The following is a 25,264-nucleotide window of genomic DNA, read 5'->3' on the forward strand; positions in this document are numbered from 1 at the left end:
ACAGGATATGCTGCTGCCTGACCTCATTGCCACTGACTGGGAGGTCACTTCCTCTCCACCAAACTCACCCTCTTGCGTCGCCAGATGCAAGCCCCAAAGGGAAAAGAGGCATGGAGTACTCACCTTGGCAGAACGAATAAGGTGATTGCCACGATTGAGGCACTGGAGCCAAGTTTTGGGGGATGACCCCAACAACTTCGGACCTCCTCTCCAATCTCCATCCAGGCTTGCTTGTCAGTTAGGCCGGTCTCCTCCTCCAGTCCCTGGGGAAGACGACCTCCCGCCTTGCCCTTGTAACCTAAAGGAGAGCCTGCAGGAAGGCATCGCTGAACCGTGAGGCCACCTGGGGTCTTCCTTCCACCACTGTCTCTGTCGATTTCCTTTCCTTCTGCAGATGTCCTGGCAATTCCCATGATACTGAGTGCTGGCAGCCCTTTAAATATGGCGCCAGCAATTGCCACAAGACCACACATCACCTTCGCCGCCTTAGTGGTAGGTCTCCGCGCCTGCTGACTCAATTGGTCAGCCACCAGAAAACTGCTTGCAGACGGTCGATCCCCACCAAAGCAGCAGTGGCTCCTGTAACCGGTCCCGACGGAGAGACCTGGGGTCTAGCTACAAAATTCAGCCCATTGCTTCCACAGAGTAGTTTTGAATTTAGCTTGCTTCAAGTGTAGGCCATGACCTCTAGTTCTACTATTCTGGACAAGGTGAAATAGCATGCCATGGTTTAAATTATTTAGTCCCTTTACAATACCAAAAAACAACAATATCACCTCAACCTTCTCTTTTCCAGTGAAAGTATTCCAAATTTACATAACCACTCCTCATAATACAATCTCTCCATCCCCATAATTTTTATGGTTGCTCCCTTCTGTATCCTTTCAATAGCTACAATACCCTCTTTGTATGAAGGCAGTCGAACCTATACACAGTATTTGAAGTGCAGTTGTACCAATGATTTCCAAAAAATGTCAGGATTCCCTCAATATTTTGGCTCAATATTGACCTTGTAATACATCCCAACAGCTGATCTGCTTTACTCACTGCTGCCAACTATTGTTGCGATAGCATCAATTTATTGTCAGTCATGGCCCCCAGATCTCTCTCATTTTCCACGCACATTATTTTCTTTCCATTTAAGTAATAGTTCCTCCTGAATTTTTTCTCCCCGGTGAAGCACTTTGCATTTCTCCATGTTGAATTTCATCTGCAACCTGTCTACCCAAGTATATTGAAATCCTCCAATAGCTTATCCTTTTTTAAAAAATGTGTTCATGGTTTGTTGGTGTCACTGGCAATGCCAGCATTTGTTGCCCATCCCTAATTGCCCTCGAGAAGGTGGTGGTGAGCTGCCTTCTTGAACTGCTGCAGTCCATGTGGTGTAGGTACACCCACATTGCTGTTAGGAAGGGAGTTCCAGGATTTTGACCCAGCCACAGTGAAGGAACAGCAATATAGTTAAAAATCAGGATGGTGTGTGACTTGGAGTGGGACTTGGAGATAAGCTTGCAGGTGGTGGTGTTCTAATGTGCCTGCTACCTTTGCCCTTCTAGGTGGTAGAGGTCGCAGGTGTGGGAGGTGTTAAATGAGGCTTGGCAAGTTGCTGCAGGTCAAGTTGTAGATGCTATGCACTACTGTCACTGTGTGCCAGTGGTGGAGGGGGTGAACGTTTCAGATGGTGGATGGGATGCCAATCAAGCAGGCTGCTTTTGGCATGAATTGTGTCAAGCTCCCTGAGTCTTGTTGGAACTGCACTTAGCGTGACAAGTGGAGAGTATCCCAACACATTCCTGATTGGTGCATTCCTGATTGGTGATTCTAATCCTACTTGCCAATTATTAGCCCAAGACTGAATGTTGTCCAAGTCTTGCTGCATGTGGGCAAGGACTGCTTCATTATCTGAGGAGTTATGAACAGCACTGAACACTGTACAATCAATGAAAATCCCTATTTCTGAGCTTATGATGGAGGTCATTGATGAAGCAGCTGAAGATGGATGGGCCTAGGTCACTGCCCTGATGAACTCCTACAGCGATGTGCTGAGGCTAAGATGATTGGTCTCCAACAACCACAACCATCTTCCTTTGTGCTACGTATGACTCCAACCAGTGAAGAGAGTTTTCCCCTTGATTCACAATGACTTCAGTTTGGCTAGGGCTCCTTGATGCCACACTCAGTCAAATACTGCCTTGATGTCAAAAATAGTCATTTCTCATCTTACCTCTGGAATTCAGCTCTTTTGTTCATGTTTGGACTAAGGCCCTAAGAGGTCTGGAGCAGAGTGGTCCTGGCAGAATCCAAACTGAGCAGTGAGCAGGCTATTGCTAAGTGCTGCTTGATAGGGTTGGTGACAATACCACTTTGCTGATAATTGAGAGTAGACTGATAAAAAGGTGATAATTGACTGGATTAGATTTTCCTGCTTTTTCTGAACAACTTTCCACATCGTCAGGTAGATGCCAGTGTTGTAGCTGTACTGGAACAGCATGCATAGGGTGCAGCCTTTGCTGTGTCTAGTTTGCTCAGCCATTTCTTGGCATCACTTGGAGTGGATCAAATTAGCTGAAGACTGGCATCCGTGGTACTGGAGACCTCAGGGGTAAGCAGAGATGGATCATCCACTCGACACTCATGGCGAAAGATGGTTGCAAACTCTTCAGCCTTATTTTTTGCACTAACGTGCTAGGCTCCACCATCATTCAGGATTGGGATGATTGTGGAGCCTCCTCTACTATTAGTTGTCTAATTGTCCACCACTATTCATGTCTGGATGTGGCAGGACTGCAGAGCTCTGGTTTGATCCATTGGTTATGAGATCGTTTAGCTCTGTCTATTGCATCTGCTTCCACTGTTTAGTATGATTGTAATCCTGTGTTGTAACTTCATCAGATTGGTACCTCATTTTTAGGTATGTTCTCTACACACGTCAATGAAGCAGGGTTGGTCCTTGGCTTGATGGGAATGGTAGAGTGAGGGCTATGCCAGTCCACGGGGTTACAGATTGTGGTGAAGTACAATTATGCCACTACTGATGGCCCACAGCACCTCATGGATGCCTATTTTTGAATTGATCTGAATCTATCCCATTTAGCACTGTGGTCGTGCCACAAAACACAAAGGGTGGTTCAGATTTGGAGTTCAACACCTTCATTAGACACAAAATATATACATAAAGTTAGAAAGGAAAATATATTAATAAGTGAAATGTGTCAAACAATATAGCCAAGAATGAACTATGGACTTAAACTTCCTAGGGCCTACAAGTTAAGAGCATCATCTCAGAAGCAGGTCTATTAGTAATAAGTCGCCAACTCAGATCAAGCTGTAAGGATAAGATATGTGGGAAATCCAAATAAAATAGTGGGAAAGTTGAGATGCTCTGAAATTAGGACCAAGTTGAGTCATTACAACAATATTTTGAGCAAAGAAAAGGAAACCGCTGTTGGAGGATTTACATCACTCAAATTAGACCTAAAAGCAAAAAGGCAAAATACTGTGGATGCTAGAAATCTGAAATAGGCATAGAAAATGCTGGAAACACTCAACGGGTCAGGCAGCATCTGTGGAGAGAGAAGCAGAGTTAATGTTTCAGGTTGGTGAACTTGAAAGTCACTGACCTGAAAAGTTTTAAAATTCAAAAATTTTAATTTAAACTTTATATTTTGAAATTCTCATCCTCATTTTCAAATCCCTCCATGACCTCGCCCCTCCCCATCTCCAGCCCCACAACCCTCAGAGATATCTATGTTCCTCTAATTCTGGACTATGGAGCATCCCCGATTTTAATCGCTTTACCACTGGTGGCTGCACCTTCAGTTGCCTAAGCCCTAAGCTCTGGAATTCCTTCTACACCTCTCTATTATGCTTTCTTCCTTTAAGATATTCCTTAAAACCTACCTCTTTGACCAAGCTTTTGGTCATCTGGCCTAATATAAGGGGAGGCGGTGGCGTAGTGGTTTTGTCACTGGACTAGTAACCCAGAGACCCAGGGTATTGAGTTCCGAAGAAGGGTCACTGACCCGAAACGTTAACTCTGCTTCTCTTTCCACAGATGCTGCCAGACCTGCTGAGTGAATCCAGCATTTCTTGTTTTTGACCCAGGGTATTGCTCTGGGGGCATGGGTTCAAATCCCACCACAGCAGAAGATGGAATTTGAATTCAATTAATAAATCTGGAATTAAAAAGCTAGTCCAATGATGGCCATGAAACCATTGTCTATTGTTGTAAAAACCCATCTGGTTCACTAATGTCCTTTAGGGAAGGAAATCTGCTGTCTTTACCTGGTCTGGCCTACATGTGACTCCAGACCCACAGCAATGTGGTTGACTCTTACATGCCCTCTGAAATGGCCTAGCAAACCACTCAGTTGTATCTAACCGCTACGAAGTCAATAAAAAGGAATGAAAAACTCCCTAACAGCACTGTGGATGTACCTACCCCACATGGACTGCAGTGGTTCAAGAAGGCAGCTCACCACCACCTTCTCAAGGGCAATTAGGGATGGGCAATAAATGCTGGCCTGGCCAGTGACGCTCACATCCCATGAATGAATTTTTTAAAATCTCCTTATGAGGCTCGGTGTCATATTTTGTTTTATAATGCTCTTGTGAAGTGCGATGTGACATTTTATTACGTTAAAAGATGCTATATACATTGTTGTTGACATGCTATTTCCAGCATTTTCTGTGTAACCTAAAAGCAATTGATCAAAGAGTGAATCAAACCACTGGAACCCCATTATAACTTATAATTTACAATTAACCTTAAAATTCATTCAAAATTTCCTACATAGGCTCCCACTGCTTACCTAAACAGAGAGCTCCTTTTAATGCCACATATATGCCAACCTGGAAAACTCTTACATACGTCATACTTCTCCATCTTCCCTCATTTCAAACAGGGAATCTATTTCTAGAATGACATGAGGAAGTTCTTCTTTGCACAAAGTGCATGGTATATATCCACACATGGTATGTATTTTCAGCAACTGTAGTGAAGGTGAAAGCCCAGGAATCACTGAAGAAATACTTGGTTGCTGCAATGAGTTTGGGTGTAGGGCGCTGGGGGAAAGAGGGTTGGGGATATTTCAGGATTTTTATGGATAGAGAAACTAAGACAGCCTTCATGGCTCCTGCATCTGTAATCATCTTGTGACCAAGGCTGTTTTTGTCATGACAATTTTTAATGACCTATGTATCTACATACCAGGAACCTTCTGCTCCATTAAAATCTTTGCAATTATGGTGCACTTTATTTCACTATTCTTAGTTCCAAAATGTATATTACTTCACATTTCACAGCACTGAACTGCCTCTGCCAGCTATCCACCCAGCCTGCAATATTTTATATTTTACAATTCTGGTCAAAATTCAACATACTCCAACTTGGAGTCTTCAACAAATATTGATGCTTTCCTCAATTGCCAAGACCAGATTACTTATACATATACAGTAAACAAGAGTGGCACCAACACAGATCCTTGTGGAACCCCACTCACATCGTTCCAGTCAGAGGAATCTTCCTTTAATATAGATTAAAATCTGAGGCATTGGGTTGCACCTATTTATTGACTGGATGGACAAAGCAAGATATTCCATTTATTTCCTATATTTGAGAAGGATAGAGAGGATAGAAAGAGGATTCAAAGAAGATTCAAAGAAGATTTACAAGGATGATACCAGAACAGCAAGATTATATCTATTAAGAAAGTATGAACAGACTGGGTCAGGATGAAGGGGTGACCTAATAAAGGTCTTGAAAATTATGGAAGGTTTTGATGGAGTAGGCACAGAATGAATGTTTCCGCTTGTGGGGAAGGACAAAACTAGGAGGTCATTACTACAAGATAGTCACCAAGAAATGAAAAAGGGAAATCAGAAGAAACTTCTTTACACAGATTGGTAAGAATGTGGAACTCACTACCATGTGGAGTAGTTGAGGCAAATAGCACATTTGCATTTGGGGGGGGCAGCTAGATAAGCATGAGGGAGAAGGGAATAGAGGGTTCTGCTGCTAGAGTTAAATGAGGAAGGATGGAAGTAGGTTCGAGTGGAGCATAAACACTTGCTGAATGTCCTGTTTCTATGCTGTACATTCTATGTAATTTCAAACTGGGAGACAAACATACAACATAATTGACATAAAAATTATCAAACGGTGATAGTCAGTTAATAACCTTTTCCGACATGCTTCCGCACATTCTTGAACTAGTAGTTACATTACCTGGCACAGAACAAAGAATTAAAACATCCTGGGATAGTGATCAACTATCCTGGGGGTTGAAGAGATGAGTTAGGCCTGAAAGTAGTCGCAGGACCAAAGATTCATTGCAGTTTCTTTCACCGATAATTCTGGCCAAGCATTTATAATTGGGTTATTTGCACTTTGTCAATCCATAGGATCTGAGATAGTTTGACTCTGGATGCATTTCATCACATAAATGACTATCCATTTTCAGGGTTCTTTTTTTATTACCTCAATCGAATAAGTCTTTTATAAAAGAACATTTTGAATATTTATACAGTTGAGTACCTTAGTTACAAAAGCCCACTGATGCACTGCAAAGAGTCCAAGGAAACGCTACTGGAATGATTCCAGGACTTGAATCTCGAACTGAGTTTGTTTTCTTTGAGAGATGATGATTGAAAGGGAGCATGGTAATCTCTTCAAAATGATAGTCATGGATTTTGTGCACATAAGCAGGTTACTTAACTTGGACTGGGACCACAGAACTAAAGGACACGAGTACAAAATTAGCAAGCTTGCAACAAGAGCAGACATTTAAATTTCACCTGCCTTCCCTCTCCTCCAAGATACCAGATAGGTGGTACAGGCGTTTTCACAGAAAAAAAAGTTATGGCTATATTTATTAACTCCTTTGAAAGAACTGGATTATCATTTTTGGCAATGACACAGATAATCAGTTCCTCTATGAAACATAATAGTGCATGTGCTGTTGAACCACGGATGACTTGTCTGCAAAATTCAACTAATCATAGTTTCTAGTGTAGGTTATAAAGTTGGATTAATAGTCCATAGATTTGCATAATTGTCCTCAGCATGCAGAAGGAAATATTCACACAGCTTTATCTTTCTGGATGTTAGCCCATGACTGATTACCCAACGCCTTCAATCTCCTGAGAGAAGTAAAGTCTGCAGTGAGGACAATCTGTAGACTACACGGGGTGGGGGGGTGGTGGGGGGGGGAAGGAGGGGTCAAAGTGTTGATTACCTTTTCTCATTCTATAGTTTATGCAGATAAAATGTTACCGTCAGGCAAGCCACCCGCCACCCACCACCCCCCCCCCGCCGCCCCCCACCCCTGCCAAGAATGAGGAAAATTAATTTTGCCACATAAACATTGATTTTAAACTGTCGGTGAAGAAAGAATTTGCTTTGAAAACAATTGGAGACTTTGGCTGGAGAGATATTAGCATATCAACAAACAGTACTTCAAAAGGACAAAAGGAGCTATTCCCTGCTCCAACTTAATCCACAATGGACTTTTGATTACCAGACTTTGAAGCATTCCAGGTTAACAACTAAGATGGCCGAATACACAGACAGACAGAGGTGGTCAGGCCAGTTTGGTCACATGACTGGCCAGTTCAAGTTCAAAAAAACTCCAGTCAGCCAGAGTGTTAAAAATCAGAAGGCTGTTAGCTCTTGGACTGAAAAGACTTCTCTCCTGTCTGCTCTCACCAGCTTCGGAAACCATTGAAGACATATGAACCACGAGAGAAAAGTCTCCTACAGTGAACCAGGTTTAAGAAGAATACTGGGCCCCAACAAAAAGCAAGACTACATACAATCAAGGACCCTACAGCGAGCTCAAAGCACAGTGTAAAACCCCTCTTCAGAGATTACCTCAAACCTCTCCATTTTATTTTTTTCTCTTTTCTGTCTCTATTTGCAGGTGCATATCACGTGTGCATGCTAGCGTGGGCGCAGAAGGTATCCGTAGGTGTTAACCAAATTAGAGTTTAAGTTTAAGGTTTAATAAATTTCACTTTTCTTCTTTAAACCTAAGAAAGCTGTTTATGCTAATTTCTTTGTCTTATAGTTGCAAAGTGGTGAACAAGGATTCAAATGTGTGTTTAAAATCAAATCCTGTTACAGGTGAAGACATTAAAAGACCCCCAGACACCTTTCTCACCTGGTCATAACATTAAATAGACATATTTAAAATGCTTAACATCTAGTCTACTTTCAAACAATTGCATGAACACACAATTTTTCCCTAGCATTAAACCAGAGTTCAAAAATCTAGGCACTTTCTAACCTAAATCAAAGTTGGTTACTAACAGAGTAAAAATATATTTAAATATAACTGTAATGCTCACACATAATCAAAAGGTACAGGAAACTGATTCATTTCAAGTTTAATCCAGAGAAAAGCAAACAGAAGCATCAGTTTCTCCAACTGTCCGAGATCACGCCAGTATTATCATTACTGACACCCATCCAAAATAATTCAAGCAAATAAGCAGTTTATTTTTCCAAGTAAACTAACTGAGCTATAGGATTATTATAGGGTATGTAGTTTTACTGTCATGCTTCCTCCTCAGGGTCAACACTACAGAGAAGTTAAAAATCAAAAACACAAAAAGAAAATACTGAAGATTCCATGTTCAACTCAACTTGGATATAAAACAAAATGCAATTTGCATTTCAGCTTCATCACTGATGTCAAATATTATACAACAGATAATATCAGGTTAGTAGTGGAGCAAAAATAAAAATAATGCAAATTTAAATCAAAAGTCACAGAGACAGTTGAAGTGCCTTTAATCGCCCTTAGTAAAAAGGGGCATACTGCAAACACAGAAAACAAAATTCGAATACCAGTAATTCTGCGAGGTGGCAACCAGCAAGACCTGGACAATATCCACGCTTGGTCTGATAAGTGGAAAGTAACATTCACACCACACAAGTGCCAGGCACTGACCATTTCAAACAAGAGAGAATCTAAACATCTCCCCTTGACGTTCAATAGCATTACGATCACTGAATCCCCCCTATCAACATCCTGGGGGTTACCATTGACCAGAAACTGAACTGGACTAGCCACAAAAGCTGTGGCTACAAGAGCAGGTCAGAGGCTTGGAATCCTGCAGCAAGTAACTCACCTCCTGACTCCCCAAAGCCTGTCCACCATCTACAAGGCACAAGTCAGGACTGTGATGGAATACTCTCCACTTGCCTGAATGGGTGCAGCTCCAACAATACTCAAGAAGCTCAACACCATCCAGGACAAAGCAGCCCACTTGATTGCCACCCCATCTACAAGCATTCACTCCCTCCACCACCGACACACAATGGCAGCAGTGTGTACCATCTACAAGATGCACTGCAGCAATGCACCAAGGATACTCAGGCAGCACCTTCCAAACCCGCGACCTCTACCACCTAGAAGGACAAGGACATCAGCTGCGCAAGACCACCACCTGCAAGTTCCCCTCCAAGCCACAAACCATCCTGACTTGAAATTATATCGACATTCCTTCACTGTTGCTGGGTCAAAATCCTGGAACTCCTTTCCTAACAGTACTGTGGGTGTACCTACCCCATATGGACTGCAGCGGTTCAAGAAGGCAGCTCACCACCACCTTCTTCTCAAGGGCAATTAGGGATGGGCAATAAATGCTGGCCTGGCCAGTGATGCCCACATCCCAGGAACGGAGAAAACCTTTTTTGAAAACCTTTTTTCTCCCGCAAGTGCATTTATTCTTTGTGGGGCTGGGCCTCCAGTAATACACCTTGACAGCAATGGGAAGGGGTGGAAGAAAGCAGGAGGGATTGACAGCCGAGCTCAGTTTTATCCTCCCAAAAAAATCAACAACCACACTTCCAGCAAATATCACTAGATGGTGATCAGCAGCAGGACTAATTGGAACACCACTACTGCCACCCAGATGACATCAACTGACTTAACAAAGACCTGGAATAGGACTTTGCTGCATGGCTCAACTTCAAGTGAATTTATGCACAATTTGACCTAATGTTCATCAAACAATTCCTTATTTATACTTGATTTATAATCCCAGGTGATGCTGCACATCAAAGCAACTCTAGCATATGAAGCAGATGAAAATGTCTGCCCAAGGAATTTGAAGTAGATTCACTCTTCTCTTTGAAATGAACAGCAATTTCAAATTTTTAAATAAATTATCAGTGATACAAGGTACTGCACTAAGAAACAGATAGAGGGAAAAAGTCAGACAATTCTTCAAGAGTCAAACTGCAAGCATGTTTGTAATAATGAACTGAACGTGTAGATGAGATTTGTAGTCATTCCTACATAAATTGTATTTTATTTTATGTACTGTAGATTAAGTGGGGAGAGGAGGATCTTTTTAAAATCTATTTTTAGTTTGACTTTTTGTCAGCAACAAGGACCAAGTCAGGCAGTTGTTTATGCACTGAAATTCATAACGACATCAACACTGAAACGAATAATTGAGAGCCAACTACTGATGGCTTAAGAGTAATAATCATTAGTTTTTAAAAGTCTAAATCCCATGGAAGTATTTGACAGTAGGTAGTCATGAAATTGTACAGTCTGTTACAGGTGAAAGAACTTCAGTGGTCCAATGTTCTATCAGCACCACAGGCCCTTTCGGAAGAGTTATAAAACCTGCTGTGGAAGTGAACACCATATTAATCTCACAGAAGAAATGGATTTTTATCGTGAAATCAAAACCAGTCTTCTCAACAAATACTTTGTCTAGCATTTTGCCTGTCTATGTAATACTATAAAATCTTTATTAGCTAGGATTGCCATAATCCAATAACCTATTATTCAGAAGTGGAGACACTGAAAGAATATTCTAGGTAAGATAAGGTCTACGATTCATTGATTATGAAATGCTTTGAGACATGAAAAGGATAAAATAAGGCTCTACACAAATACAAGATCTTTCTTTCCAATTGCCTTAATCTTGAATATTTATGCACAAAGGCTACAAGAATGACCAAATTCTGATAGCTTTTTGCATGAGTGGAACAACTCAAAGTCGCATAAATTAATGGAGGCAATGTCATGCATGACAAATTTCTCCTCAATTGAGACTCTCTGGGTAACTCACTTCTAGCCAAAATGTTTGATTTATACTGTATTTGTGGTATACTAAGAACAAAGATATCAATTTGATCATCAAAATCCAAAGGCCACATGTAGGACATAAAAGAAAACATTCACTTTTATATAAACACAATTGTTGTACAAACAAAATTTTTGTTTGAATGTCAAAGTTCCAATTCTCTCTGGCACAACTTTAAATTACATTCAACATTGTTAACTCATGTTAATCAGTTTTAAACACTTCTAACTTATCAAACACAGCTGATTTATATTTACATACCCTAGACCATGTATATCGGTTTGAAGAAATGTTCGAGCAGCAGCTTCCTCACCTAGTTAAACATTTGATTCCTGCTAATTATGGAAATCTTTTGTAACAAAACACAAGTAGATTCCAATTAGTTTAAAGATGTAGAAATCCTAACAAGTATGAGATATTAGTACATTAATGGCTGCTAAGAGGATAGACTCTGAGGGCAGACTAATTGGACATATTTCCAATAGAACATGGTTAAATTTAAGGGCAAATTTATTTTTTGTGGGAATTAAGTTTTCATGCACTTGTTTTTTTTTTTAGGTATACATAATTGGCTGAGTACGAAAAAAAGCCCCCCTAGAAAAAGAAACATTTGGAGAAAATTGTTTGAGCATGTTGATTGATATCTTTTGTGGTGGTTGCCTATTCCAGATTAGTAACTAAAAACAAATTGATTGCAGGTTACTAATTGGTAATGGTAGCTTTACCAACTAAACAAATAGTTGTTCATGGGATGTGAGCATCGCTGGCAAGCCCAGCATTTGTTGCCCATCTCTAATTGCCCTTGAGAAGGGGGCGGTAACTTACTCATTAAAATCTGACAGATGATTCATGACGCCAGACACCCTGAACATGGTTTAAATTTTAGTAACACCGTGTTTTAGCTCCCCCTTCAGTGAACCCTTGTTCACTGCTCCAATTGTAAGGCAAAGAAATCAGACAGGTTTCCTTAGATTTAAAGAAGGTAGAAGTTTATTAATCTTAAATTCTAATCCGGTCAATGACTACGAATGTGACGCAAATCAATCCAGCATGCCTACGCGATAAACACACACGCAGATAAAGACAGAAAAAGTAGAAGGAATAAAGGGGAAAAGTTTGAGGCAATATCTGGTAGTTACAGTCCTTTAAGTTCAATGTGGAGTCTTTGGTTGCCAGTAAGTCTTGCTTTCGTTGGGGCCCAGTACACGCTTCAACTGGTTTCAATGTCACAGTCTTTTCTCTCTCTCGAGGTTTATGGGTCTTCCATGGGTCTGGTGGCTTGGGAGAAAGCAAGAGAGCAGCTTCCTTGTTCCAGCTTCAGTTGCACACTGCCTTCTGTTCCTTTCTCTGTGGCACAATTCAAAGAACCCCAGGTTGCCCAGCAGGTTAGTCATGTGACTAGCTCCTTATTTGGAACGGTCTCTCCTGCGTGCTTTGTGGATTGTATTACTTCAGCAGTCTCTGGAATGCGCTTCCTTACACCTTCAATGTCTGGTGATCAAAATCCATTTGGGTTAATTGGTGCAGGGAATAGTCCTTTGTCTCCACAAGCAGCGTCTCTTAGTATGCAAAATGTCCTTCCTGCCCAATGTCTGGTGATCTTCAAACAAGTCATTTCTTCCAGCAACAGTTTAAAATCAATGTTCATATGACAAAATTAATATGCCTCTTCTTGGCAGGTGGGGGTCTGCATGACATTATTTTACTCAATTCAGTTTCTTGGAAGTTTGCCAGTGGTGCGCTTCAGGCTGATTCTTGGGTGGGCAATAATCAATGTTACTTATTTATTCTGCAAGCATATTATAATCATAATACCTCCAACACCTTTTGGCTCTATGGATCAGGTGTGGTACAATCAAGAGACACTTAAACTCGCAATCAAACTCTTCTAAGTGCTTAAATAACTCACCTCAAATGCCTTCCGGAATTATGCACTGAAAGTCAGGTTCCAGGATGAACACATATCACATTACTAACATCATCATACAATGTGTGTGTCTTTCAGGATCCAATAGGATCAGGGAGTTTTTTTGCATTTCAGAACGGGATAGAAACCATCTTTTAACCATTAACCAACTGAAAAATCCAGGAATTTAAATTGGTAAGTTAAAAAGGTATCTATTCTTATTCAGTTTTGAGTAGAGTTGGGAAATAAAGTACAAGGTACAATTTTCTTTTGACACCAGTCACTTCCGGATTTCTGGGATGCAGATAGTTGAATGGTTTTAATCAATTCTGCAATTGTGCGACGATTGACAGAATATTCTCATTATTATTTAGGTTGGCAAATGTATAATAAGCCAAAAAGCAAAATTTAACATTATACAATAAACTTTTGCCATTCAAGATAAATAAATTTCAATATATTTCCTACATTGTTTTTCAACACAAGAATTTCCCACCTACCACATTCCAAAGTATCACACTTTGTTAAAAACAAGTCATGCACCCGGAGCCCAACATTTACAAGTAGTTAAACTGCCCTCAAAAATGTATGCACTGATACAGTTACCTGGGCTTGCCAACTCACAGGACTGCTTGTCTAGTAGCTTTAAAGGGACCTAGCAGATTTGCAGTTGAACATCAACCAGCAACACCAGAGTGTACAAAAACCCAGGATTAAAGCTTTAAATAGACTCCACATAAGTTTACACGGAGCATTTCGGAATTAATTTCAAAGATGCATCCAACCCAAATTTACCCTAACATATTCCCAGTAATTGGCCTTTATAGCCACTCCAGGCGCTGCTTCACAAACCACTGACCACCTCCAGGCGCGTATCCATTGTCTCTCGAGATAAGGAGGCCCAAAAGAAAAAAAGAAAGAATTCCCAGTAATATAAAATGGATGGACTTAAGATGATTATTGGAGATAAGTTTCTGAAATTTCAAACTAACTAATTCAGTAATATCCCCCCAATCAAGTATAGTTTTGTATAATCAGAATAACTACCCAAGAGCTCCAATGCTATAAACAGTAATGCATTATCCTTTATGTGCAAATACGGACTGACCTGTAAAGTAAGAATATAAATAAATAATCTCACACAATTTGTGCGCTCATGCACAGTGTACCATTACATTTGTGGTTGATTACAATGGACATGGCTATTCAGCTTCACTCAGTGTTAGTTTCTATCAGATGAACCTGCCCAGTCAAACACAAGCGATGGGAGGACTACTTCATCAAGCTCAAATCAACTAAACAACGCAATAGAGTTTTGATGAATTTAAACTTGACACAAAGTCGGCCATTTCAGTGTGATAAGTTATCAGTACAAATACACTCCAATGTTGAGTGCTACTTTATTACTTCAAATACCCACTGCAATATATTGCTTCTTGTGATATGCAATTCAAAATGCAATCTGTAAATATTGCTGGATATTCTTCAACAATTAAAGTGGATATATCACATGAAAATTTGACAATCTATTATCATGTTTTACTTAGACTCTAGTGAAAGTATTATATTTGGGTTAAAGAGGTAAAATTAATTTCAGCCATAAAGACTAAAATTTGCCACGGAGGGGAAATAAATAAATATGGTCCCTGAATGACCATGAAACTGGGGCAGCACACCATACTAAATTGCTAAAGCAAACAAGAACAGTTTACTTTATTTATTTGAAGCCTTCTCTGGGGGCTGGTTTGGTCAATATTAGGCTAACGCATTCGGTACCTGGTGAGTGGATTGGAAAGACTCAGTAGACTGTAATGTTCAGTCTCGGTGGGAGTTCAGACATAAAAGTTCTAAAACTAAATTGCTGTGTTCATTTTTATTAAACAGTCAGTATAGTGAAGTATGGGGTACGGCAGAGGCCTTCTTTGTGCATCACCTGCACAATATAGATAGTCCTGGAAATCGTGCATCCGGGATGATCACGTGCAGGAAATGTGGCAAACTGCTGGCACTCAACCTCAAAGCTGGAGCTGAAGGAGCAGTTGAAAACATTCTAACACAGGAAGCAGACAGGTTGCAAACGTAATTCCATTATTTAAGAATAGAAAGAGAGAAGGTAGGAAATTATAGACCTGTTAACCTAACATCTGTTGTGGAGAAGTTATTGGAATCTATAATTAAGGATAGTGTGCACTTAGATAAATTTGCACTGATTTGAGAGCCAACATGGATTTGTAATGGGCAGGCCATGTCTAACAAACTGAATTGAACTTTTTTGAACTATATTAGTAGATAGGGGAATGTCTATGGATGTAGTTTATATGGATTTCCAGAAGACATTCAGTAAGGTTCCACTGAACAGACTGCAGGCTGAAATTAAAATTGAACTGAGGAGAAACTACTGACCTAGTTAGATTGGTTCAGTGGTAGAAGAATGAGAGTAGGGTTAATGGGTATGTGCATGAATTATAAAGGACGTGAGTAGTAGTTTCCCACAAGCATATGTGCTGAGGCCTCAACCATACATATAATGTAGTAATGATTTTGACAACATAATAGAAAACCATTTATCCAAATTTGCCAATGACACAAAGATTGGTGATAGAGCAGCACAAAATTAAAGCCACATCAATAAAGTGAATGGGAAAAACTGTGGTAGATGGATTTCAACACAGGTAAGTGTGAGGTCATCCATTTTGGATCAAAAAAAGATAGATCCAACTATTTTTTTTCCAGTGATAAAAAGCTAGGAACAGTAAAAGTTGAGAAAGATTTAGGCAATCCATGTACACAGATCACTAAAATGTAGTGGTCTGGTACAAAGAAAAATCCAGAAGGCTAATAGGATGTTAGCCTAATACCTAGAGTGCTAGCATATAAAGGGGAGGAAAGTTTACTACAGCTATACAAAGCCTTAGTTACAGCAGTGGTTCCCAAACTTTTCTAGTACAAGGACCCCTTTCTAAATGAACTAGTAATCATGGATCTCACCATCTAAATTATAATTCTATATAATCCTCATAATATGAAAGTACTACATGTAAAGAGTGTTTTAATACGGCTTTTAAGAACACAGGTATTTACTTAGATATCAGCAAGATGGGTGTGCCTGTTTCTCACTGCTGAGTCTGTCTAACCTTGACAAGGGCAGGAGCCCAAAGAGAGCAGGAGCCTAGAGAGAGCAGGAGCTTGGAGAAAGTAGATGGAGAGCAGGGGAGAGCAGCATAGGGTGGCGAACAGGGGCACGGGAGAGCAAAAGGATGGAGAGAGCACACAAGGAGCAAGATGAGAGCAAGAGCACGGGGGTGGGGGGGGGGGGGTCATTTGATTGATGTTTCAGGTATTTTGAAAGGAATTGAAAGGGTGGAGTGGGAGAAACCTTTTCCAGTGCTGGGGCAGTGTAAAAGAAGAGAACATAACCCTAAAATCAGAGTCAGAAGAGAAGTTAGGTAACAATTCTTCATGCAAACAGTGGTGTAAGTGGAATTCTCCCACAAAAAACAGTGGATGCTAGCTCAATTAATAATTTTGAATCAAAGATAGATTTTTTGCTCGCCAAGAATACAAGTGATATGGAGCAAAGGCAGGTAAAGAGTTGGGATACAAACAAGCCATGATCTCATTGAATAGTGGCGGAAGAGGCTTGAGGGGCTGAATGGCCTACTTCTGTTCCCACATTCCTGGAATATATATTTCAAGAGTGTTCACCCTGCTGGCAAAGCAAGTTGGTTACAAAGGGAAACATTGTTGACCAGTCATCAGCATAAGAAGCAGTGAAGAGGTGGCTTAGTCAGCACTGGATACTAAATATTCCTGGTTATGAAATATTCAGGAGGCATAGAGTAGGAAAAGAGAGGAAGAACTGACAACATTAATCAAAGATTCAATTACAGCAGTAGAACATGAGAAATATTACAAGGAATACTGAACAAGCTAAATCTATTTGGTTAGAAATACTTTCCACTTATGTATTTTGGAATATTCTCCACTTGATTGGATGGGTGCAGCTGCAATAACACTAATAAACTTGATTCCATTCAGGACAAAGTAGCCCATCCACTAGCTCCAACACGGCATACTGTACCTTCAGCACTGTCTACAAGATGCACTACAAGAAATCTTCAAGACTTCTTCGAAACTACCGCCCAAAAACACAACGTTCACCATCTAGGATGACAAGGACAGCAATGCATGGAACTCCAAATTCCACCCCCAGCACCACCCCCCACCCTCACCCAAGTCACACACCATCCAGACGAACATATCCCCACTTCGTCATAGGTGGTTGATTAAAATCCTAGCTCTCCATACCTAAAAGCACTCTGGGAATAGCTTTACCACATGGATGTTAGCTCGTCAAGAAGGCAGCTCACCACTTCCTTCTGAAGGGCAACCAAGGCTGGGCAATAAATGCTGGCCTTGCCAAAGACACCCATACCCCAAAAGATAAAGATACTTGATTGGAAAAAGCAAATATTAATGAAAGAGAAAGGAAACTATTCTAAATAAATCAACAGGAAAAACTGACAGACAGCCAGGGAAGAAACAATTGGAATCTTTCAAACTAAAGTTGATCAGCAAACATATTAGACATTCCCCACAAAAAGTAAAAACGGTTGCATTGAAGTTCATTGGATGAGTTGAAAAATTTAAATGAGATTTTAAAAAGGTACATGGCAAATCTAGGGTTAATAAAATAATAGAAAATCAAACAGGGTATAGCAAATATAGGAGAGAAACAAAAAAATATTCGGCCATGAGAGCGCGCAAATGGAAAGACTAGGAGATAAAGAAAATTAAAGGATTTTTAAAACGCATTAGAGACAAAAAAGGGAATTGATTCATGGAGGATGAAGGAGTGGTGGAGATAATAAGTGATACTTTCTACGGTTTTACACATAAATGTGAATAAAAGACCAAAATGTGGTACAACAATTAGATAAAATAACTACAGATAAGGAAGCAATATAGAAAAAGGTGGTGCAATTTAAAGTGGAAAGAGCACGGAGCACATAATGAAATGCATCTGAGAATGCTGAGAAAATAGCAGAGGCTTTGATTAAAATATTTCAAATATCCCTAGATATAGAAGTTGTGCCACAGAATCGAAAGATTATCAATCTAACACTTCTTTTGAAGAGGGAAGAAAGAGAGTTTATCTGGGTAACTACAGATCAAGCAGCTAAACTGCACAAGGGAAAAGTTAATACTCCTGGCAAGACATAGATTATTCAAGGACAACCAGAATGGACTTGTAAAAGGCAAGTCATTTCAGACAAATATAATCCATTTAAGAGGAAATATATACTAATCTATAAAACTTTAAGAAAGGAACAAAGAACTTCTGGGTTCAGAAACATAATTTTTTTTTTTAAAGTGAGAAGACAAGTAGTCAATTTTTTTTTTAAAAAGGCAGTGCATGGAATCCAAGGGTCAGAGGCAAAGATGCAATGTTAAAGGTCATTGGTAGGCTGTAGTCAGAATATAATGTCCAGCATTAGGTAGACTTTAGGAAGGCGATCAAGGTCACAGAGAAAGCACAGAAGAGGTTTATGTGGATGCAACCAGGAACAAAAGGCTTTAGTTATGAAGCAGCAGCACTCTAGCCCACTTACCTGACATTTAATCCCAGAGCCTCACATCAAGATTCTTCCTCAACCTTTCACTTTCCAGCACCCCCTTGTTTACATTGCCTCCTCAATCCCTTCCAATGCCCTGCCTGTCCCTGTACTGTGCTCTGCCCATTAGTCTACTGTTTCCTCCCCTTGCATGCCCATTCTCACACCACCAATTACTTCCTCCCCTTGCTTTCCCTCCTGCTCCTCCCCTTGCTTTCCCTCCTGCTCCTCCCCTTGCTTTCCCTCCTGCTCCTCCCCATCTACCACTACTTTTGAACACCTCCACTGCTTGCATCATCCCTCCACACAACTGGGGCAAGTTGTGTGCGAAGAGACAAAAAAGACACAATAAAGCAACACACCAGCATCACAAATCACATAAGGGACAAAGTGAGGGCATGCAACATGGGCTTTAGCACCAGGGGAGGAAGGCCCATAAGAGCGCAGAGGGCCAGCAAGAAGGAAAGGGGTGGGGGGTGGGAGACAGAAGCACGACAGGGGGCCCCAAGTCCTGTGAAGATGGATAGGCCCAGGGAGAAGAAGTTGGTCAGAGAAAGGCATGAAGCCTTTGGAGGTAGCACCAAGATGAGGAAATTTTAAATGAAATTAACCTCAAAATTTAAACATTACCTGGTGGTGCTCGGAAATAAAAACAAGTTAAAAAAAAATCTTAGCTACAGGGAACAGGCAGATAGAAGAGATAAAGTAAATTTAAAGTAAAAAAAAAGTTACCTGCAATGTCACATGGGAGGATTGAAAGGAAATATTGGCAAATACACATAGCCGAGTCTCACAAAATTATGATCCATAAAGTAAGGGTATACTGTGACTTTTTAGAATTATATATCTTTTAATATAAAAATAGTACATATGTGGATTTCATATTATGTGACCATTGCTCTTTATTTCCTGCCGTTTCACTTTGAGTCAATCAGAACTGAGTAGTTTGGAAATGCCTGCAAGGAAAATGGCTAGAAAACTACAAAAAAGAAACTACAGCCCACACCACTTAAAGCAGCCATGTTGGTGCTAACACTATTTGTACATTATATGCATTGAATGTTTGAAAAGGGTAATGCTGTTACAATATCCAGGCTTAGGCTGATAAGTGGCAAGTAACATTCGCACCACACAAGTGCCAGGCAATGACCATCTCCAACAAGAGAGAATCTAACCATCTCCCCTTGACATTCAAATGGCATTGCCATCACTGAATCCCCCACTATCAACATCCTAGGGGCTACCATTGACCAGAAACTGAACTGGAGTAGCCATATAAATACCGTGGCTACAAGAGCAGGTCAGAGGCTAGGAATCCTGTGGCAAGCAACTCACCTCCTGACTCCCCAAAGCCTGTCCACCATCTACAAGGCACAAGTCAGGAGGGTGATGGAATACTCTCCACTTGCCTGGATGGGTGCAGCTCCAACAACACTCAAGAAGCTCGACACCATCCAGGACAAAGCAGCCCGCTTGATTGGCAACCCATCTACAAACATTCACTCCCTCCACCACCGACGCACAGTGGCAGCAGGGTGTACCATCTACAAGATGCACTGCAGCAACGCACCAAGGCTCCTTAGACAGCACCTTCCAAACCCACCTCGAAGGACAAGGGCAGCAAATGCATGGGAACACCACAACCTGCAAGTTCCCCTCCAAGTCACACACCACCCTGACTTGGAACTATATCACCGTTCCTTCACTGTCGCTGGGTCAAAATCCCAGAACTCCCTTCCTAACAGCACTGTGGGTGTACCTACTCCACATGGACTGCAGCAGTTCAACAAGGCAGCTCACCACCACCTTCTCAAGGGCAATTAGGGATGGGCAATAAATGCTGGCCTGGCCAGCGATGCCCACATCCCATGAATGAATTTTTTTTAAACTATTGAATACCCCACTGGAAGTGTTTAGCAAATTCTGCCACCTTGGGTCCACAGTGACAGACAATCTATCCGTTGATACAGAGCCTGATACACACTCGAAGGGCCATATGGTCTACTCCTGCTCCTATTTTTTGTGTTCTTGTTTCTACAGCATAGGGAAAGCAGCTACGACCTTTAACTGACTTGCGAAACACGCATGGACTAACACCAAACTGACCCTTAGGACCAAGCTGATGGTTTATAAGTCCTGTGTTCTCAGCACCTTATTGTGAAACATGAGTGACTTACAGCTACCAGGAAAAGAAGCTCAATAATTTCCATCTTTGTTCTCTGCGGCGCATGATGGGTATACCCTAGCAGGACAAAAATCATGAATGTGGCAGTCCTCTCAAAGGCAGAGCTCCCAAGTATATTGGTACTAATCAAACAGAGGTGGATCGGACACGTCCACAGCATGGAAGACGGTCGCATACCCAAGGACTTTCTGTATGGTGAAATAGCCAGGGCCAGACGACCAGTGAGGCTTCCAAAGCACCGCTTCAAGGATGCTTGCAAGCGTGACATGAAGGCCCTAAATGTCAATTATCGCACCTGGGAGTCACTAGCTGGCGAAGAGCGAAATGGCATCACATCCTGTCGACTGGCGTACACCACCACGACCAGTGGCTACAGCAGCTTGGCAACAGACACCAATGTCAAAAACAACAACTCATAGTGTCACTTGGCAGAACCTGCCTCTCAAGGATTGGCCTTCACAGCCATCAAAAGTGCACCAAGAAAAGACACCCCACCTAAATGGATTGTTTGCTGCATGTCCACCATCTTTCATAGATGGTAGGATGCCAACTATTACTATTGAACAAGACAGTAGAAACTCACTATTGATGCTTTAATGCACACCATTTAGAGGGAATTAAGTACACCATGTAATTGGACTTTAATGAGGTACGATTTACATATTGAACACGTTTGTTATTGCAATCAGTACTGAGTAATGCAAGCTGCAACCCAACACAAGCTAGCAATGATTAAGTATACAAGGAAATTGTATCTTTACAAGGTGCAAACTACTGAGTAAACACCTGTTTCTGCCTGAAATAAATGGAACACGCAAGTGGCAAATTGCCAGTTTCTACGGAGGTAGTTACTCTCAGCTGCGACAGCAGTATGAGAACTGCAGTGGGCCCAAGTGCCTCTGGACTAGAAAGAAGTGAAAAATTTTGGGCAAAGTTCTAGCTCCTGATCACCATCCAGTAACTTCTGGTTGCAGCAAGACCTGAACAATATGCAGGCTTGGGCTACTAAGTGACAAGTAACACAAGTGTCAGGCAACAACGATCTCCAACAAGAAAGAACATAACCACCTCCCTTTGGCATTCAATCGCATTACCAAGTTCCCTATCAACTACATCCGGGGGCGAGGTGGTCAACATTGACCAGAAACAGAACTGGACCAGCTGCGTAAATTCTGTGGCTACTATAACAGGTCAGAAGCTGAGTATCCTGCAGTGATGGTTCACCTCCTGACTCCCCAAAGCTTCTCCACCATCTATAAATCAGGGGTGCATTGTCTGGATGAGCACAGCTCCAACAACAGAAAGCAGCTTAACACCATCCAAGACAAAGCTGTCTACTTGATTGGAACCTCATTCACTGGCGTAAACAACCACTCTCTCTGGCATTAGCATACCTTGGCTGCAATGTGTCTGATCTACAGGACATATTGCAGTAATTCAAAGGTATTTCAACAGCATTTCCAAACCTGCAACTTCCTCCACATGTTCAGCATTGGAAACACCATCACCTCCATGTTGCAGTACAAGGCACACATCAGAGACATATATCGCCATTCCTTCATTGTTGCCAAGCCAAAAATCTTCGAACTCTCTACCCAACAGCATTGTGGGACCACCTTAACCACACAGACTACAACGGTTCAAGAAGGTGAGCTGCTACCAGTTTCTCTGGGATGATTAGGGATGGGCAACTTAAATGCTGGCCTTGCCAGTGTCACCCATATACTAAGAATGCATTTTTTATAAACTCCTACCGAAAACTATGGAGAACAGGATTGCATTTCGTTATATCTATGGTCAAATATCCTGTATAGACTCGCACGTAAATAATGATTTCTTGGACATACACCCACACTCCAGTAGTTTCAACATATTCAGGGCAAGAAAGAAAAAATGGCAGAAGAAATAAATGGCCTTTGGACTCTCCCAATAGCTCAGGGTGGTATGATACCAAGAATACTTCGGGGGTAGGTGGAAATGTGGAGTAATCAGTTCAGCCATGAACTTACTGAATGGCGGAGCAGGCTCAAAGGGCCGAGTGGCCTCCTCCTGCTCCTAATTCGTATGTTCATACATCAGGAACATACCGAATTCAAACTTTGGTCTGTAATGATTTAGCCAAGCATCTACCAAACTAACAATTCTCTAATCTCCAGGGAAATGTACACAATCTTGCAAGAAGAGGATTAGCTGGATGATGATGCTCCCACACAATCAGCATTTACACTAAAATAAAAGCAAAATACTGTGGATGCTGGAAATCTGAAATAAACATTTCCAGCACTTTCTGCTTTTATTTCAGCCCTTACACACCTGGATGCCAGTGATCCTGTAGGTATACCCCCCCAAACAAGAGTCATTATTGAAAGGTTCTTATAGTAAAAAAGTCATTTTATATACGAATTTAACCAAGGGAAAGCACTTGATCAGACACATGAAATGGTGATCGGTGGATATAAATTATTGGCATCCATAAATGAGGAATTCAGAAGAATAATACCAGTAAAGACGAGTTAAATGAAGGTGACATTTCAACAGGAGTCGAATTAGTGTAAATTAGGGGAAATATGAACGGACCGATGATCTGAAGGTGTAGAAACAGGTGGGTAATAATGCTGGTGTGAAAGAGCTTTCGCGGGAGAGCCGCTGGCCTCTTACCTGGGACAGGACTCTGGGGTTGGCGCAGCCGAACAGGGACGAACTGGAGCTGAAGCTGATGGCGCCTCTGCGGCTCAGGACATGTTTGGGTACCGGCCTGTCGAGAGGCAGCACCGGTAACTGGTACTGGTAACATAGTGCCATTGGACCGGGAACCGAGCCAAGCCGAGCCTTCGAGCACTGGGGGGGGGAAACAAAACACCAACAGCAGCGACAGCAAAACTACCACAGCTGCAGGGTAGGCATCGAGAGAAAGAGCATGAACCGGGGCCGGGGGGAGGCCGGACACACACCGGCCGGGGCCAGAGCCGGGCCTCTCTCCGCTCCCGGGCCGGCCTCGCTGCTGCAGCCGCAGCTTCAGGTATCTCGGTTTCCGACTGAAGACAAACACTGGCCGATCTCAGCCACCGACTCCCGGGCACAGCCGCTCTCTCCCAGGCCCATCTTTGGGCGCTGCCTCCGGTCCGGACGGGGTTTGTTTTGCTGCTCTCTCCCGCCTTCGCTTCTTCCAGCGCCTATTTGAGAAATCCCATCGGCGGTGGCGGAGCCCGGCGCGGCCCAGACACGGAGGCCTCCCCCCTCCTCCTGTTCTTTTCCTCTTTATAACAGCGCTTCCTCATGTCTCGCCGCCTCCTTCAAAACACGCCATCTCCGGCTCGGGATGAGGATTATTCTCGGTGTATTATCATTAACGGGGAGCTGGGCCGGGTAACTGAGCGGCGGTAGTCAGTCAGCCTCCGTCAACAGCCGAGCTCCGAGCTCCCACCATCAGTCAGCTATCATCCCCTCTCCGCTTTAACACACACTGTCCCGCAGATAATCCTCTGCACCAGCAGGGATTTTGCTTTGACAAAACCAACCACCTGCCAAAAGGCTTGTGATGTTGTAAAGCAAGAAATAAAACAAACCAATTACAGATAGGATAATTTTTCAACAATTTTTCTTATTGGCACACTTTATGTTTTGAAAATGGTATGTGAAGTTCGATTGGATAAACGCGAGGTTACTGCCCTGAGCTTCCCATGTTACTCGAGGACCAGTGTACGAGAAAGCATATACAATGCAGATAGGGTATTCCTGCAGTCTGGGTTTGCCCTTTGGCTGATGAGCATCAATGTAGGTAACCACCTCCTTATGAGTCATATCTTACAATGTGTTCATGTTATCAACTCTTCTGAGGACGCTATTGTATTGATTTGTAGCAGCTTATTGCATTTAAACAAAACTGTCATGAATTGTTCAACCAATGGAAAAAGATGCTTTGATGATGGTAAACAAAAATATACACTTGCACTACATAATTGATTTTGTTATATTTCTTACTGGACAGGACTTTCTGTATAGTCTTTCTATTTTTTATAAAATAAACTTTGTAAACTGTTATGTTGAAGCAAGATATTATATGCAAGTTTAACACTGCAGTTGTCGCTTGGCTCTAACCCAACATATTAGTAAGAACTAAGTAAAATTTAAAAGTTGTTTGAAGGTTTTCATGGGGAGAGCAGTAATGTTGAGTAAGACATAGTTTTACAGAATGTGAATTTGCACTGAAAAGAGCAGTTGTTTCCTTAGAGAAGGAGTTCTGAGAAGAACTAGGAGGCTTTTACATTTCGGGCAGCATACTCTGCCCACTCAACGTTAAGTAAAATTTATTTACTTGTTTTCTTTCTAGCATCTGTTATTAAAACATTCAAGTTTTCCTAGCAGTCATCAAATTTGAGCAATATGCAATTTATATAATCAAGTCACTGAGCACTGTTCTGTACACAGGCTCCTGCCAATCAATAAGCTGGC

The 25,264-nt window shown here is 41.6% G+C and overlaps 1 protein-coding gene across 5 annotated transcripts in view; it reads right to left on the reverse strand.

Moving 5' to 3' along the window:
- The window catches only part of pde7a (phosphodiesterase 7A), a 159,116-nt gene extending 134,614 nt beyond the window's left edge, over nt 1-24,502 (reverse strand). The window contains exon 1 of one of the 5 annotated variants that reach the window (XM_068031917.1): nt 23,471-24,502. In XM_068031917.1, coding sequence (XP_067888018.1) covers nt 23,471-23,614 — 144 coding nt within the window. In that variant the 5' untranslated portion in view covers nt 23,615-24,502. The remainder of the gene's footprint in view (nt 1-23,470) is intronic. The other 4 variants (XM_068031914.1, XM_068031915.1, XM_068031916.1 and 1 more) reach the window with 4 other exon arrangements.
- Between the last annotated feature and the right edge of the window lie 762 nt (nt 24,503-25,264).

This window comes from Heterodontus francisci, chromosome 5 (genome assembly GCF_036365525.1).
Source record: "Heterodontus francisci isolate sHetFra1 chromosome 5, sHetFra1.hap1, whole genome shotgun sequence".
NCBI lineage: Eukaryota > Metazoa > Chordata > Chondrichthyes > Heterodontiformes > Heterodontidae > Heterodontus > Heterodontus francisci.